The 14,369-nt window shown below is 40.4% G+C and overlaps 1 protein-coding gene across 1 annotated transcript in view; it reads left to right on the forward strand.

Annotated features, from left to right (window-relative positions):
* Positions 1 to 14,153, forward strand: part of LOC140191351 (tumor necrosis factor receptor superfamily member 16-like) — a 137,516-nt gene extending 123,363 nt beyond the window's left edge. The window contains exon 6 of the mRNA XM_072248672.1: positions 12,025 to 14,153. Coding sequence (XP_072104773.1) covers positions 12,025 to 12,329 — 305 coding nt within the window. The 3' untranslated portion in view covers positions 12,330 to 14,153. The remainder of the gene's footprint in view (positions 1 to 12,024) is intronic.
* Positions 14,154 to 14,369: the final 216 nt, after the last annotated feature.

Consider the following 14,369-nt stretch of genomic DNA (forward strand, 5'->3'; position numbering starts at 1 on the left):
ATGGGTATTCAAACACGGTGTAAAATCATTTCCAATTTTGTAATAATTGGCACAATGCATAGGTGCATTGAGAATTGAAACTTTACAGAGGAAATTTACAGAAGTATAAAAAGGTTGAGTGATAGCATTATATCTGGGCATCAAGTTCCCAATATCAACAATGGGTTCCTGAAATAAGAGTAATCCACCTATCACCAATAATCTCACTCACTTAGATGAATATATAAAATAAATGGCAGACTTCAAACCTTCTAGTTTCTTCATCCCTGTTTGCACATGGAAACATAGGGAGGAGGAAATGATCAACTTGTATTCAAATAAATCCTTGTACAAATTTGGGGTTACACCATTAAAATTACTTGTGAATAGCATCAAACTACATTGCTCCAAAAAGGTGCATGAATAACAATGCAAATTCTGACTCAAGAGCCTCAAGATGTTTCACCATTCATTTCCTTTAATAACTCCTCTGATGGCAGATTTGTAATTTTTCCCAGAGTATTTCTAAAAAGTCACAATTAGCTTTCCTGCCATTTTAAGCCTATCTCTCTGGCTATCCATCCCATAGGATGATGATGGTTCCTTTCAATCAGTTAGTGGGGTTGACCCCACTCCTCAGAAAGGAACAGCGTGTGCGTGAGTGGATTTTAGGTGAGTAGGGGTTGCACAGGTCCAGACCCACCCTCTCGACATCCCCTTCCGGATCCAGCAGCAACGGCTGGCTGGGGGGAGTTCTGTTGCAGTAAATGGCCAGACCAAGCTTCGATGCAAGGGATGCCCTTTCCGCGCTTCACAGCATATGTTTGCTAGATGGCCGTTGACCCTACGAGAGGGTTCATCCGCCCTTTGACAGGTCTTGTTTTTCGTCCTGCAGGGTGTCTAGCCACACTCCTTATCAGGCAAGCCTGTTGGGGGAGCCGGTTTAGTTGCCGACTACCCGACCATGCGACAGGTAGTACTGGGTTACATGGTACCAGTAGCACTCAGACGAGTGACCTAACCTGTCTGGAAGCCTGTAGCCACACAACATAATAGTATTATTTGTTGTTCTAGGTGCTTTGTTTTGAGCTGATGCCAATGCTAAATGATTGTTCTGTGTTTATTTAAGAATATTCGAAATTCACTGGAAAACCTGGCCCAAAATTAAACTTTGGTTGTGCATGCAATATAGTGGTACCTGCATGTCTAATATTCAGTTTTATTAAAATTGTGATTCAACCACAATATGATACAAAAATCTAGTAGTAAGTTGGTAATTTATATCAGAATAAATTCATGAATCCATTTTCAAGGATGAAGGCAGTTACTCTAATGCATTGATGTTAATATGCCAAAATTCCCTAGAACTTAAGACGGAGGGGAAAAAATGTCACTTTTTTAGTTAAAAACAGATGGGTGAGGGGACAGAAAGCAGAACAATTAGCATCTGTCTCTACGGAAAATATTCGGAGGTATTATTAAAGATGCTATTGCAGGATACTTAGAGAAATTCAAGGTAATCAGACAAAATCAACATGCTTTTGTGAAAGAGAAATCACGTTTGAACAATTTATTGCAGACTTATAGAAGTCCTGGCTTGCCTACCTTAAAAATGGATTATTAATTGAAAATTGCTGTGGAGTGAAAGGAGTTAACCCCTTCCTAAAACAGATTAATCTTGAATATGGAGAGTCAGATCATTGCAGTGGCCGTGCATGGGCTTACAATCTGAGAGAGTGATTCTCTTCATTAACCAGGTGGAAGTAAACAGTCATTGCAGATCTTTGGTTGAAGGTGAGAGGGGAAAGATTTAAAGCGGACCTGAGGGAAATGTGTTCAGAGAAGCTGAAAGGGCTATGAAACAAGCTATCAGAAAGATGTCAAGGCAGGTAGAATTTCAACTTTTAAAAGACATTTATGGATAGAAAAAAAATTGAGAGGGATATGGGCCAGATATGGGCAAGTGGGGACTAGCAAGTTGACTTGGTTGAGTTGGGCTGAAGGTCCTGTTTTCATGCTGTATAGCTTTATAAACTGGGATAAATCCATGCATTCATGGACAGCTCTGGAGTTTAATATTGAATCCAAGTTCACTAGAGATGTAAGAAAGCAGTTTGACAAACTTCACTATTGAGCAGAAGAAAGTTTTAGAACAAGTTAATTATTAGAATACTTGCAAACATCGATTAGAAGTTGAAAAGAGATTTCATATGTAGCATGTCATAGTCTTGTCCATTTTCTATGAACACCAGGATCATTGAGACTGGCTCATCCCAAAGAACAGTGTAGAAAAGAGAATGTCAAACTGTTATAGGAGGGAATGTTTCTAATAGCGTACTTGGAGCACATGGAATACTAGGACATTTACAAAGCAAATACTACCTGCAAAAGGTATTGCTCAGGGAAGCCTTAAGGCTGATTTATACTTGTGCGAACTAGCTTACGCCGTAGCCTACGCAAGTGGGCTATAGAGTTGTGAGCATTTATACTTGTGCGTTGGTGTGTCTGCATCGCTCTGCAATTCACTGCCAAAACGCTAGCTGGCAGTGGGGTTTCTATGAAACTCAACACGAAGAAACTCAAACTTCAAACAATGGTGACTGAAACTGAAGGAGGGTGAATTTTCTGTATGTACAGTGTAGTTTCACTTCACAGAATCGGGAAGTTTGAACCAAAATCAATTTGTCGAAAAAAATCGGCACGTACACGCATGTGCATGTCACGCATTCGCACGTCACACATGTGCACACACCTGCCCGCGCAAGGTTTCATGGTCATGGTAGTCTTTCTCGGGGTAAACACAAGTTTAAAGCGAGCATATTTTTTCGTAAAAGCGAAAATCCTCTTTCGGTTAACAAAAACAGATACTAATGTAGGTCTTTTGTAAAAGCGAAATGTCACAAAGAGAATGTTCGGAAAGCGGGGGACACCATTCGAGTTTTAGCTTCAGGTGGAAGTCAACAGGCTGTAGCTACAAGCTAGCTACAAACTGGCGTCAAGCACAGGGTCCTCCATAATTTCGGAGGTCTGTAAAGCTTTATGGAAAGCATTGCAGCCAGAGTTCCTTCCCTGCCCTTCAGTCGCCCAATGGGAAGCTATTGCAGCATAGGAGGAAATGCGATGCTACCAAGTGGACCAATCACAGCTGTTGTGGTCTGCATCGCCGCGATGCGTAGTTACATTTTGGGAGAGGTGTGCATTAGGCTACGGAGTAGGGTTCGGTGTAGAGTACAGCGTAGGGAATGCGGCTACGCTGTACCTACGGCGTACGTTTGACGCACAAATATAAATCAGCCTGTAGAAAGAAAGTAATACAAGTGGGAACATCTTTTTGAAATAGTCACTAAACAATTCTTTGTTCAATTCTTCAAATGTTTTTCCAACAGTAAATCAAAAAGGTAGCATTGACATTTAGCCTCATGTTGGAACATAAAATATAACATAACCAAATTCGATAGTACTTCATGCTGACGGGTTCAAAGTTCAAAAGTTCTTCCAGGTGAGGCGACACTTCACCTGTGAGTTTGTTGGGATCATCTACTGTATCCTGTGTTACCAGTGTGGCCTCCTGTATGCAGGTGAGACCGAAGTAGATTGGAAGACTGTGTCGCTGAGCATCTACACTCCATCTACCAGAAAAAAGGGGATCTCCCAGTGGCACCCATTTTAATTCTACTACCCATTCACATTCCAACATGCCAGTTCATGGTCTCCTTACTTCCGCAGTGAGACCACATAGAGGAATAACACCTTGTATTCCATCTGGGTAGCCCCAACCGGATGGCACGAAGATGAATTTCTTGAACTTCTGGTATTGGCCCCACCCCCTTCAGCATTCCCTATTCCAAATTTCCTCTTTCACCTCATCTCCTTACCTGCCCATCACTTCCCTTTGGTGCTCCTCCCCATTCCATGGTCTTCTGCCCTCTGCTGTCAGATTCCCCATTCTCCAGCCCTGTATCCCTTTCACCAATTGACTTCCTAGCTCTTTACTTCACCCCTCCACCCACTCCTGGTTTCACATATCACCTATCAGCTACTACCTTGTATTTCTTCCTTCCCTCCCCCTACTACCTTACTCTGACTTCTCATCTTTTTTCTCCAGTCCTGATGAAGAGACTTGGCCCTTACTTGGATAGGGGTATGGAGGGCTATGGTCTGGGTACAGGTTGATTGGGTTAGGCTGCTTAAATTGTTCAGCGTGGACCAGGTGGGCTGAAGCACCTTTTTCTGTGCTGTACATTTCTATGACTCTAAATAACTTCTGACAAAATCCTTGAAATAATGTTTCAAGAATATAATTCAATTGTCCAAGGAAAAATGATCATAAGTGTCTCAGAAATAGTTACTAAATGTGTTTGAACCAAGTGACCCTGGACAAAGGAATTCAGTCTTACAGGTAAACCTCAAATGATTGGATTTTACTCATGAACTTTCTATTTATGTCATTGAGACCCATCCTCGTGTTATGCATATTAGAAACATAGAAAACCTACAGCACAATACAGGCACTTCAGCCCACAAAGTTGTGGCGAACATGTCCCTATCTTAGAAATTACTAGGGTTACCCATAGCCCTCTATTTTTCTGAGCTCCATGTACCTATCCAAAAGTCTCTTAAAAGACCCTATCGTACCTGCCTCCACCACCGTTGCTGGCAGCCCATTCCACGCACTCACCACTCTCTGAGTAAAAAAAGTAACCCCTGACATCTCCTCTGTACCTACTCCCAAGCACCTTAAACCTGTGCCCTCTTGTGGCAGCCATTTCAGCCCTGGGAAAAAGCCTCTGACTATCCACAGGATCAGTGCCTCTCATCATCTTATACACCTCTTTCAGGTCACCTCTCATCCTCCGTCGCTCCAAGGAGAAAAGGCCAGGTTCACTCAACCTGTCTTCATGAGGCATGCTTCCCAATCCAGGCAACATCCTTGTAAATCTCTGCACCCTTTCTATGGTTTCCACATCCTTCCTGTAGTGAGGCAACCAGAACTGAATGCAGTACTCCAAGTGGGGTCTGACCAGGGTCATATACAGCTGTAACATTACCTCTCGGCTCCTAAATTCAACTCCACAATTGATGAAGGCCAATACACCATATGCCTTCTTAACCACAGAGTCAACCTGCGCAGCTGCTTTGAGTGTCCTATGGACTTGGACCCCAAGATCCCTCGGATCCTCCACACTGCCAAGAGTCTTACCATTAATACTATGTTCTGCCACCACATTAGTTGTCTTTTCTCTGTGCTTAAGATTTGCAAGTCTAACATGAATATCTAAAATTGATCTACATTTACTTAGCAATGGACCAGGAAATGGAGAGGAAAATGTATAATTGAAATTGTGGTTACTCAAGGATACTGCTGTTCTATAGATATTGTGTGGTATGGAACAAACTTGTTATTTGATAGTGGGTTTAATATAATGCATAAATGCCTTTTTTCAATTTACTGTGAACAAATCTCCTGCCACCACTCATTCACCCAAAATTATTAGTACCTACTATGAAACAGATCAAAGTGCTGTACCCAGGCACAACACAAGTTTGTCAGCTCAATGAGTACAATCTAACAATGTCCCTCCACAATTTAACCAGGTATAGCATACAACATGCTCTTGCCACATATTACATTTTAGTGATAAAAGTTTACATTGTTTGCATTCTAGTTGTTTGTTTCTTTGAAAACATTCTTCTTTTCATAAATACCAGGCAAGACTGGCACAGACCAGATAGGCTGAAAGGCCTGTTTCTGTGTTGTAATGTTCTAACACTCTAAGAGTTAATCCTTTTATTAATTATTATTGAACTATACTGGCTGTACCAATGGTAGAAATTGTAACTTGTGCTCTTGGGTAGGTGGCATTATTAATGCCTTTAAAAACACAAGAGATTCTGCAGACTCTGGAAATCCCGAGGAACACACAAAATGCTGGAGGGGTTCAGTACGTCAGGCAGCATCTATGGAGAGGGATAAATAGTTGATGTTTCGGGCCTGAGCCCTGATGAAGGATCTTGACCTGAAACATTGACTGTTTATTTCTCTCCATAGATGCAGCCTGACCTGCTGAATTCCTCCAGCATTTTGTGTGTGTTCTTAATGCCTTTACTCAGAAAATGCTGGAGGAACTCAGCAGGCTATTCGGCATCTGTGGAAAAGACTAAATTGTCAACGTTTCAGGCCGAGACTTTTCATCAGGACTGGAGAAAAAAGATGAGAAGTCAGAGTAAGAAGGTGAGGGGAGGGGAGGAAGAAGCACAAGGTGGTAGGTGATATGTGAAACCGGGAGAGGGGAAGGGTATGAAGTAAAGAGCTGGGAAGTTGATTGGTGTAAGGGGTAAAGGGCTGGAGAAATGGGGAGTCTGGTAGGAGAGGACAGAAGACCATAGAGGAAAAAAGGGGGAGGAGCACCAGAGGGAGGTGATGGGCGAGTAAGGAGATAAGGTGAGAGAAGGAATGGGGAATGGTGCGGGGGGGGGGCGCAATTACTGAAAGTTTGAGAAATCGATGTTCATGCCATCAAATTGGAGGCTACTCAGACGAAATATAAGGTGTTGTTCCTCCAACTTGAGTCTGGCCTAATTGCGACATGTTGAAATGGGAATGGGAAGTAAAATTAAAATAGGTGGCCACCAGGAGATTCCGCTTTGTGTATTGGACGAAGTGTGGGTGCTTGGCGAAGTGGTCTTTCTAAACTACGTTGGGTCTCACTGATATACAGGAGGCCACACCAGGAGAACCGGATACAGTAGATGACACCAATGGATTCATAGGTGAAGTGTCACCTCACCTGGAAGGACTGTTTGGGACCCTGAATGGTAGTGAGGGAGAAGGTGTAGGGGCAGGTATAGCACTTGTTCTGCTTGCAAGGATAAGTGCCAGGAGGGAGATCAGTGGAGAGGGATGAATGGACAAGGGAGTCCGATAGAGAGCGAACCCTGCGGAAAGCAGAAAGTGGGGGTGAGGGAAAGATGTGCTTGGTGGTGGGATCCCGTTGGAGATGGGCCAAGTTGTGGAGAATTATGCGCTGGAGATGGAAGTTGGTGGAGTGGTAGGTGAGGACAAGAGGAACCCTATCCCTGGTAGAGTGACAGGAGGATGGGGTGAGAGCAGACATTCGTGAAATGGAAAAGATGCGATTGAGGGCAGCGCTGATGGTGGAGGAAGGGAAGCCCCTTTCTTTGAAAAAGGAGAACATCTCCTTCGTTCTAGAATGAAAAGCCTCATCTTGAGAGCAGATGCGACGGAGATGGAGGGATTGAGAGAAGGGAATGGCATTTCACTTGTAAGGCTTTTCAGTAAGATATCAAGAGATGCAACTGAGTATTATGCAACACTTGCATTGTAATTAAAAATAGTTGTTGGTGACTTTATTTCTGTGAAACAGGCCTTAATTGTAGTTGTGATCTCAACAATTGGCAATAATTCATTTCCTGGAAAACCTAAATCCTGCCTGTTAATGCAATTTACTTTGTTGTCCTGTCCTGTTACTGTACTATTAAATGCTTCAGCTTTGCACATTGGAACATATAATCATCCACTGGAAGCAGATGGCCTCGTTCAACTACTTGACAGATCAATTGGTTATGCGAAAAAAAAGCTGTCAGGTGCAAGCAGACACTCAATATTCAGCCGAACAGTTCATTGCCTCAAATATTGGCAGGCTGGTCATCAATATCTAGGTGTTGCTCACTTCATCCCTGTCTTTGCACTGGGTCTGCACCCCCTGGGCTTCTGTATATGTGTCAATAGAGGAGTAGCCATTGAAACTTCAGTGCCAGTGTGTCTTTAAATCTTGCATAATAAAAGCTTGTTTGTGAAGATCAGCTAACTTTACCTGAAAACATGTAACTGGTTGAGCCAGTTGAAATACTAGATTCCTCAGCTGTTATGGCAGGATTTCAATCCTTGCCTCAGTGGCATTCATCCAGCCTTCTGGGTTCTCATGTAGTAACATAAGGAATTGTGTCTAATGGTCTTCTAATAGTCGGGGGGGGGGTGTGGGGAGTAACAGGTGAGGGGTAGAAGAATGGAATGATAAATTTAATTTCTAAGTTTGCTAACTCTCTTTATCCCCAGCATTGGCTTAAAATTGAGCATTGACACATTAATCAATTTCAATAACACTGGACAACAATTATTTTTCAAAAGTGTTGCTTCCTCAGAATTTTTTCTTTGTTTATGATAGATTGCTTGAAGATGAACACAAATGTATCACGTAGGAATTTGGAGAAACAACAAATTAATGTGCTTAATTGCATAATGGTGCTGATACTTTGCAATAGTTCAACTAAGTTAAAAATGTTTTGTTAATGATTTTCATTTGTACTCAGTGTCTGAGGCTTCTCGCTTAAGTGTCCAACAATAATTCGCCAACATTGATAGATTCCAGATGCCCTGGTATCTTTTCTCCATGACCTCAATATCCTGGTGAAACCTTTCACCATGCTCGTCACTAACAACACCAAGATTTGCAGGGAAGAAGTCTAAATGGGAATGCAGAAAATGAATCTTTAGTGATATGTTGTATTTCATGGTTTTATATCCTTGAAGCATGCTTTCAACCAGCTGCATGTAGTTTGGTGCTCTGTAGATGCCGAGAAAAATTTCAGCAACTTCCTTCCATGTGATTTTCTCCGGTCCCACTAGAAATTCTTCAAATTGCCTGTCATTGATGACCTGTTTGATTTGTGGACCAACAAAAATGCTTTCCTTAATCTTGCCATCAGTTATTCTGGGAAGCACCTGTCTCAAATATCAAAATGCTTCGCAGAAATTTTTGTGCCTGGTGATAGCAAATTCTATCCTTACAGTCCTGAACCCAATAATTATTACTAAAACCTGTCCTGCCATGCCGCACCGCCTAAGCATGCCCAAGCATGCCTGGACAAGATAGGAAACATTCCAGCTTACATTGTAGGCAACATTTTAATTAACTTGAATTATGAATTGAAATAATTAAAATAAGTAATTTCAAAAAATGGTGTGTGATAAGGAAATTTCATGGCGATTTTCATTATCAGTAGCCCAAAATTCATAAGATACACCTAGAAGTATTCAGGAAGCAAAATCTTTGTTTTCCAGTGTAATTGAACAAATTTGTATTTCAAAAGTATCAAAATCAATCCTTTTTTCTAAATGGTAGTCTACTATCTTAACAACTACTGCTTTGAAATTCAACCACAAGACTTTCTGTTTTGGCAACCTACAACACACCCTAAAGCGAAGCTACTAACTTTTTAATTAACAGATCAAGAAATTAATTTCTACTTGATATTGAAAATCTGTGACCTGAACCTGACATTATATAAGTACATTCAAAGGTTTTATAGAGATTGTTTTCTCTTGAATTACATCTGATACTATCAGAGGGAGGTTAGACACAAAGCCTTTTTACATTCATTTGCATGTCCTTGCAGAGAGAAAAAACACCAGAAAAGCTGCTCATGAGTTAAACGGGAGTGAAGATTGCGTCCCTGACTTTCCTATTCATTTCATTTAATTTTTGACTCCGGATAAACCAGGAAGATTGAGAAAAGCAGGCTCATACTTAATTACTTCTCAATGTTTTCTGAATTTTAATGAAACAAATATGAGTTAAAAATAAAGATGCAGTTAATGGGGCACAACACTTACATATAATTTAAAACATGTCAGCCTAGTAATTAAAGCAAAACTGTCTTTAATTGTAAATCCCATTCTCTCCCTCTCGACAATTAATGATAATGCATTTGTTGGGAGTATTCAAACTTGACTATTGAATGCAATTTAAATTGTTGCTCAACAATCCAGACTGTCAATAATGGATTTACTAAAACAGATGGCTTGTTTTAATCATTCATGGAGTTATTTGTTTATGATGCAAGCAGGCTGTTCAGTATTCATCTGAGAAGGGACTTCACAAGAAGAACACAGAAACAAGGTTGTCCAGAATGTGGTCCTGAAACTTGAGGATTCTAGCAGTTGACACCAAGGCATCACACACCTTATTCTGGACTTTGCACAGGAGCTGCACCCTTGGTGTTCTGTTCTACTCTGATAGAGTCAGTGACCTTGAAGCAGTCAAAATTTCAGGCTGTTAAAATATGATTCAGTAAGCATAGTTAACTGAATTTGCAAACTTCCATCAAGCTGAACCAGCTGAGATGCATTTCCACTGATAACAATGTGACCAGTATGTGAAAAATGGAAATAGTAAGGGTCATCTTAATTGTTGCCAATATTGGGTCAGCCACCTCCTCCTCACCTCTCCTTATTTTGCTTCGTCTGACACCTAACGAATGCCCTTTGTGATAATCTACATACGTGGAAAATATACGAATATACAAATTTGTGAAATTGAACAAATCTTAAGTTATCCCTTTAACAATGAGGATTTAAAATATTAATTGAGTTTCAGAAATACCATTGGTTTTCCAAAATGAGGTTTATATTAAAATAATAAGTTATGGACTATTGGGTGTACATTTGTTCTGCGTCCTGGCACTTTTTGAAGGTTCCTTTGAAACGCTTGTCACAAATCCTTTACAAGCAGTAATGTTAACTGCCCATTTATCTCTTTCATGGATCTTTTTATCATCCAAGCCCATCAGTTAATTTTGCCACCTTCCTTCCAATCCCTCTCATGCATACAACACCAGCTACTCCTCTCTGTGTCTCCCTCTGGAACATTGGTCCTGTCACAGTCAAGTCATTCCTCCCTGTTCATAATCTTACACAAAACATCTGCAGAAGGAAGCTATGCCGCTGTGGCAGGTTGTTTGTCATGTGGCTAGAAGCTGAAAACAAACAAAAACATCTAAGTATCAATAGGTTAAAATGGATAGAAGTGATGTTTGAAATGAAGTCATTGCGATATTGACAAAATTATATATACTGGCTCTAAGGAAAAGTTAATACATTTCTGTTTTTAAATTCAATTCATTTGACTTCTTAATTTTCTTTCATTCATCTTAAATATTCGGTTTTAGAAGTAAATGTTAAGAGTACTAATTGTAATTAGATAAAGGAGCAAAATTAACATTAGTCGTTGACTTGGTGATCCTCAGTATTCTGATTTGTTGATTTTTTTTCCCCTGGAGATACTTTATCTATCAATATACACAGTTGTTCTATTGGTTGCAGTCATTCTCTGCTACCCCTCAGATGTCCTTTACTAACTTATCACATGCATAGCAGGGATATGACGGGCTATGGTTCCGGTGCAGATCGATAGGACTAGGCAGTTTAACTGGTTTCGGCATGGACTAAATGGGCCGAAGAGCTTGTTTCTGTGCTGTACTTCTCCTTGACTCTTGACCTTGAATGCTGGATGGGATGTTTGCTTCTGGAGGATAATTCCAGGGATGCCAGAGACTTCCCTATTTTGTCTTTGTATGTACATGCTTCCTGGTCTATGTGAAAGTTCAGGTACTTTCCATAATCTTAAATTCCTTCATCAAATTTATAAACTCCAATAATAAAAGCAGAAAATGCTGGAAACATCAACAGGTCAAGTCACTGTCCATGGTAGGAGAGACCTTTCTGAGAACTGGAAAGAAAGTATAAAACAGATTAGTTTTAAGTTGCAGGGAGGATGGGAGAGTGATGGATAGGACAAAATAAATACGTCTGACAAGTGACTCCAGTGTTGGTCAGACATGGGTATGCTCATGATCACAGATTTGGGAATGTCCTGGGTTGATTATCTTGGAAAAAATAGTTCCTCCTCTAAATTATTGGCTAAAACCATCATATCATTACAACCACGTGAATGTGATGTCCTTTGTCTAATGTGTACTGCATTCTAACTCCAGTTTGTCATTCTTTATTGTAACTCAAGTTTGCCATTCTCTAGCTATGATCAGCAGCAGTCAAGAGTGGAGCCACATATTTGAGTCTACATTCATGTGGCTTTGTGTTACCCCCACTCTTCTGCTGCCCATCAGTCAGACACGTCTATAGTGAAATGTCCAGACTTGATTGAATTTATTGTAGAAGGATATGCTAGGACAATTTTCCCTGTCACTGCAATGTTATTTACTGATGTCTCTCCTTCCTGGTTTCAGCTACACGCGTGGAGCCAAGCCTGTACAATGCCCTCCCTCCTCACAAGCAGGAGGAGGTTGAGCAACTGCTGAACACTTCTGAGGAGGCGTCAGAATGGTGCAACCTGGCTGGGTTGCTGGGCTACAGTGAGGAACACATAGACACTTTCAGGCAAGACGAACACCCAGTGCGTGCCCTCCTCTCTGACTGGTCAGCCAAGGATTGCGCCACCACAGACGCACTTTGCACTGCTCTACGTAAGCTGAAAAGGGATGACATTGTTGAAAGCCTCAGCAATGAGCCCACAGCCATATCGGTTGTGTGAGAGTGAACCAGTCAGCCTTAATTCTCCTGAGTGTTCCATTTGGAATGACTGGATATAAAAGAATGTCTGAAGGAAAAGGGGGTTCAGTTCAATGCTTAAGAACACCCTTCAGTGCACTAATGCATAACTTTCAGTATTGTCCTGCCTTCTCTCTTGTATAAAGTGACTATGTGCCGCAGAAGCAGAAACACACTCGTAATTAAATCAGATTTTGTCTTTCTATAGTCGTTAGGGGAAAAAAATGATGTGCACATTTGGAAATGGGCCAGGTTTAGTTTAAGCCCAAGTTCTAAACAGGACATGTGTGTGAAGGTCAAAGCATGGACATTGTATCTTTGTGCTACAGCACTCTCAGCTGAACAGAAAACTGTACATTATTAGCAGTCCTCTCCGCATGTGTTGAACTAGTGTTTGTGTAACTAATTCTAGCATAGTCCAAAGCTACCAGAGATGTTCTGGCCAATTCTTAGTCCAGGATGTTTGTGTGTCTTTTCACTGTGGATTCCTTCAAACTTTAGAGAAAAGGCAATGCCACATGACTTCGGAATTTTTGACAATAATCTAGGCATAAATATTAAGTATTGAAATAGCCAGGGAAAGTTTTGTTATAGTTTCAATCAGCATAAGGGGCCTTTGTTACCTTTAAGTTTTCACCCTAATATCATATGGCTCTGATCAGGACAAATGGAGACTAGGGGCCTGATGCTGTGATGAGAGAATAACATCTTATCACAGAATTCCCTTGCAACTCCATGAAAATAATTTTGGTTTCATCTGGGAATATAAGGAATGAAATATATTGGATCATTTTGAATATAAATGTGTAATGGCATTGTTCAAAGTATTAGCAGTTTAGCATTTGTTATAGAAGTTGTGACTGTTCCTGATTCTAAACCAACCATAGACTAAATTGCCATCACTGGTTTACATTAAGATTTAAGGTCTTCTTTTAAGTTGTTTATTTTAAGTAGTGCAAAAATGTTGCACTATTAATCTCAAGTATTTAAACTATGAGGCCAGTTACTCTTAACTATTTCCCCAGTGCTTTCTTCCAATCTTCAAACCAACTATTGCCATAAAACATGACTTTGCAAACAATAGCTGATTAAAACAGTTGAGTGAGTTTAAGGCAGCTGTCAATATTTATCACATTATTCAATGATTATAACTTCAGTGCCCAGTTAAGTATCTAATCTTCATAAGGATTTATTTTCAGGAAGGAAACTTGTCATTTATGGTGACCATAAGTAGCTTCAGTCTCATATCAAAATTACCTCCTAAAGTCATCAAACACATCATCCAGTTGTATCTACCCTTCTCAGGGTAATTTGGCATGGGCAATAAATGTTGGGCTCTCAGGTGAAATCCAAATTAAGGGAATGTATTTGACTAAAAGATGTATCTGTGGTAAGCATGTCACTTTGAATTGGCTAGTTTGTATTACTGTTCCACTGGCCAACCTGAGAACTCTATCCTTTATTGATGAAGTGTTCTCCTCTCTGTTCCTGCATGCTGGGTTTTTAGGCTGTATTGTTGGCTGAACATTATACTTTTTTTTAAGTGGGGAAGTCTCCTATGCTAGTGATCCACAGCTGTGGTAGAGAGGTACACCATTAAGTGCCGACAATCTTTTTAAGGTTCCTCGACAACTGACGATGTGTGCAACTGTCAGAAACCTATGTAATGTATAAAACATATTAACCTTTACTGCTAGACATGGCTGTACTCTTTCTGCAAATTATCTTGATTTAAGAGCATCTGTTGTTAAAATATTTCATTCAAGCTCATGTCAAAATGTATAATTTTCTTTTAGATTGCTGAATGTCAAGCCTTTTACTAATTAATAAAGTTAACAGTATTATAATGTTTACTAGAACTTTTATCAAAGACATGAAAAATGGACATGGTATATATTTGTCCATTTGGGGTATTGCTTTAACTGGTCTTATTTATGCCATTTTCCTCCTTTATTAAAAAAAGGATTTGGGGTGGTATCCATTCCTCCTGTCAGCGAAACCTTCCCCTTGGACTATGCAATTA

This window comes from Mobula birostris, chromosome X (assembly GCF_030028105.1).
Source record: "Mobula birostris isolate sMobBir1 chromosome X, sMobBir1.hap1, whole genome shotgun sequence".
In the NCBI taxonomy this organism is placed as follows: domain Eukaryota; kingdom Metazoa; phylum Chordata; class Chondrichthyes; order Myliobatiformes; family Myliobatidae; genus Mobula; species Mobula birostris.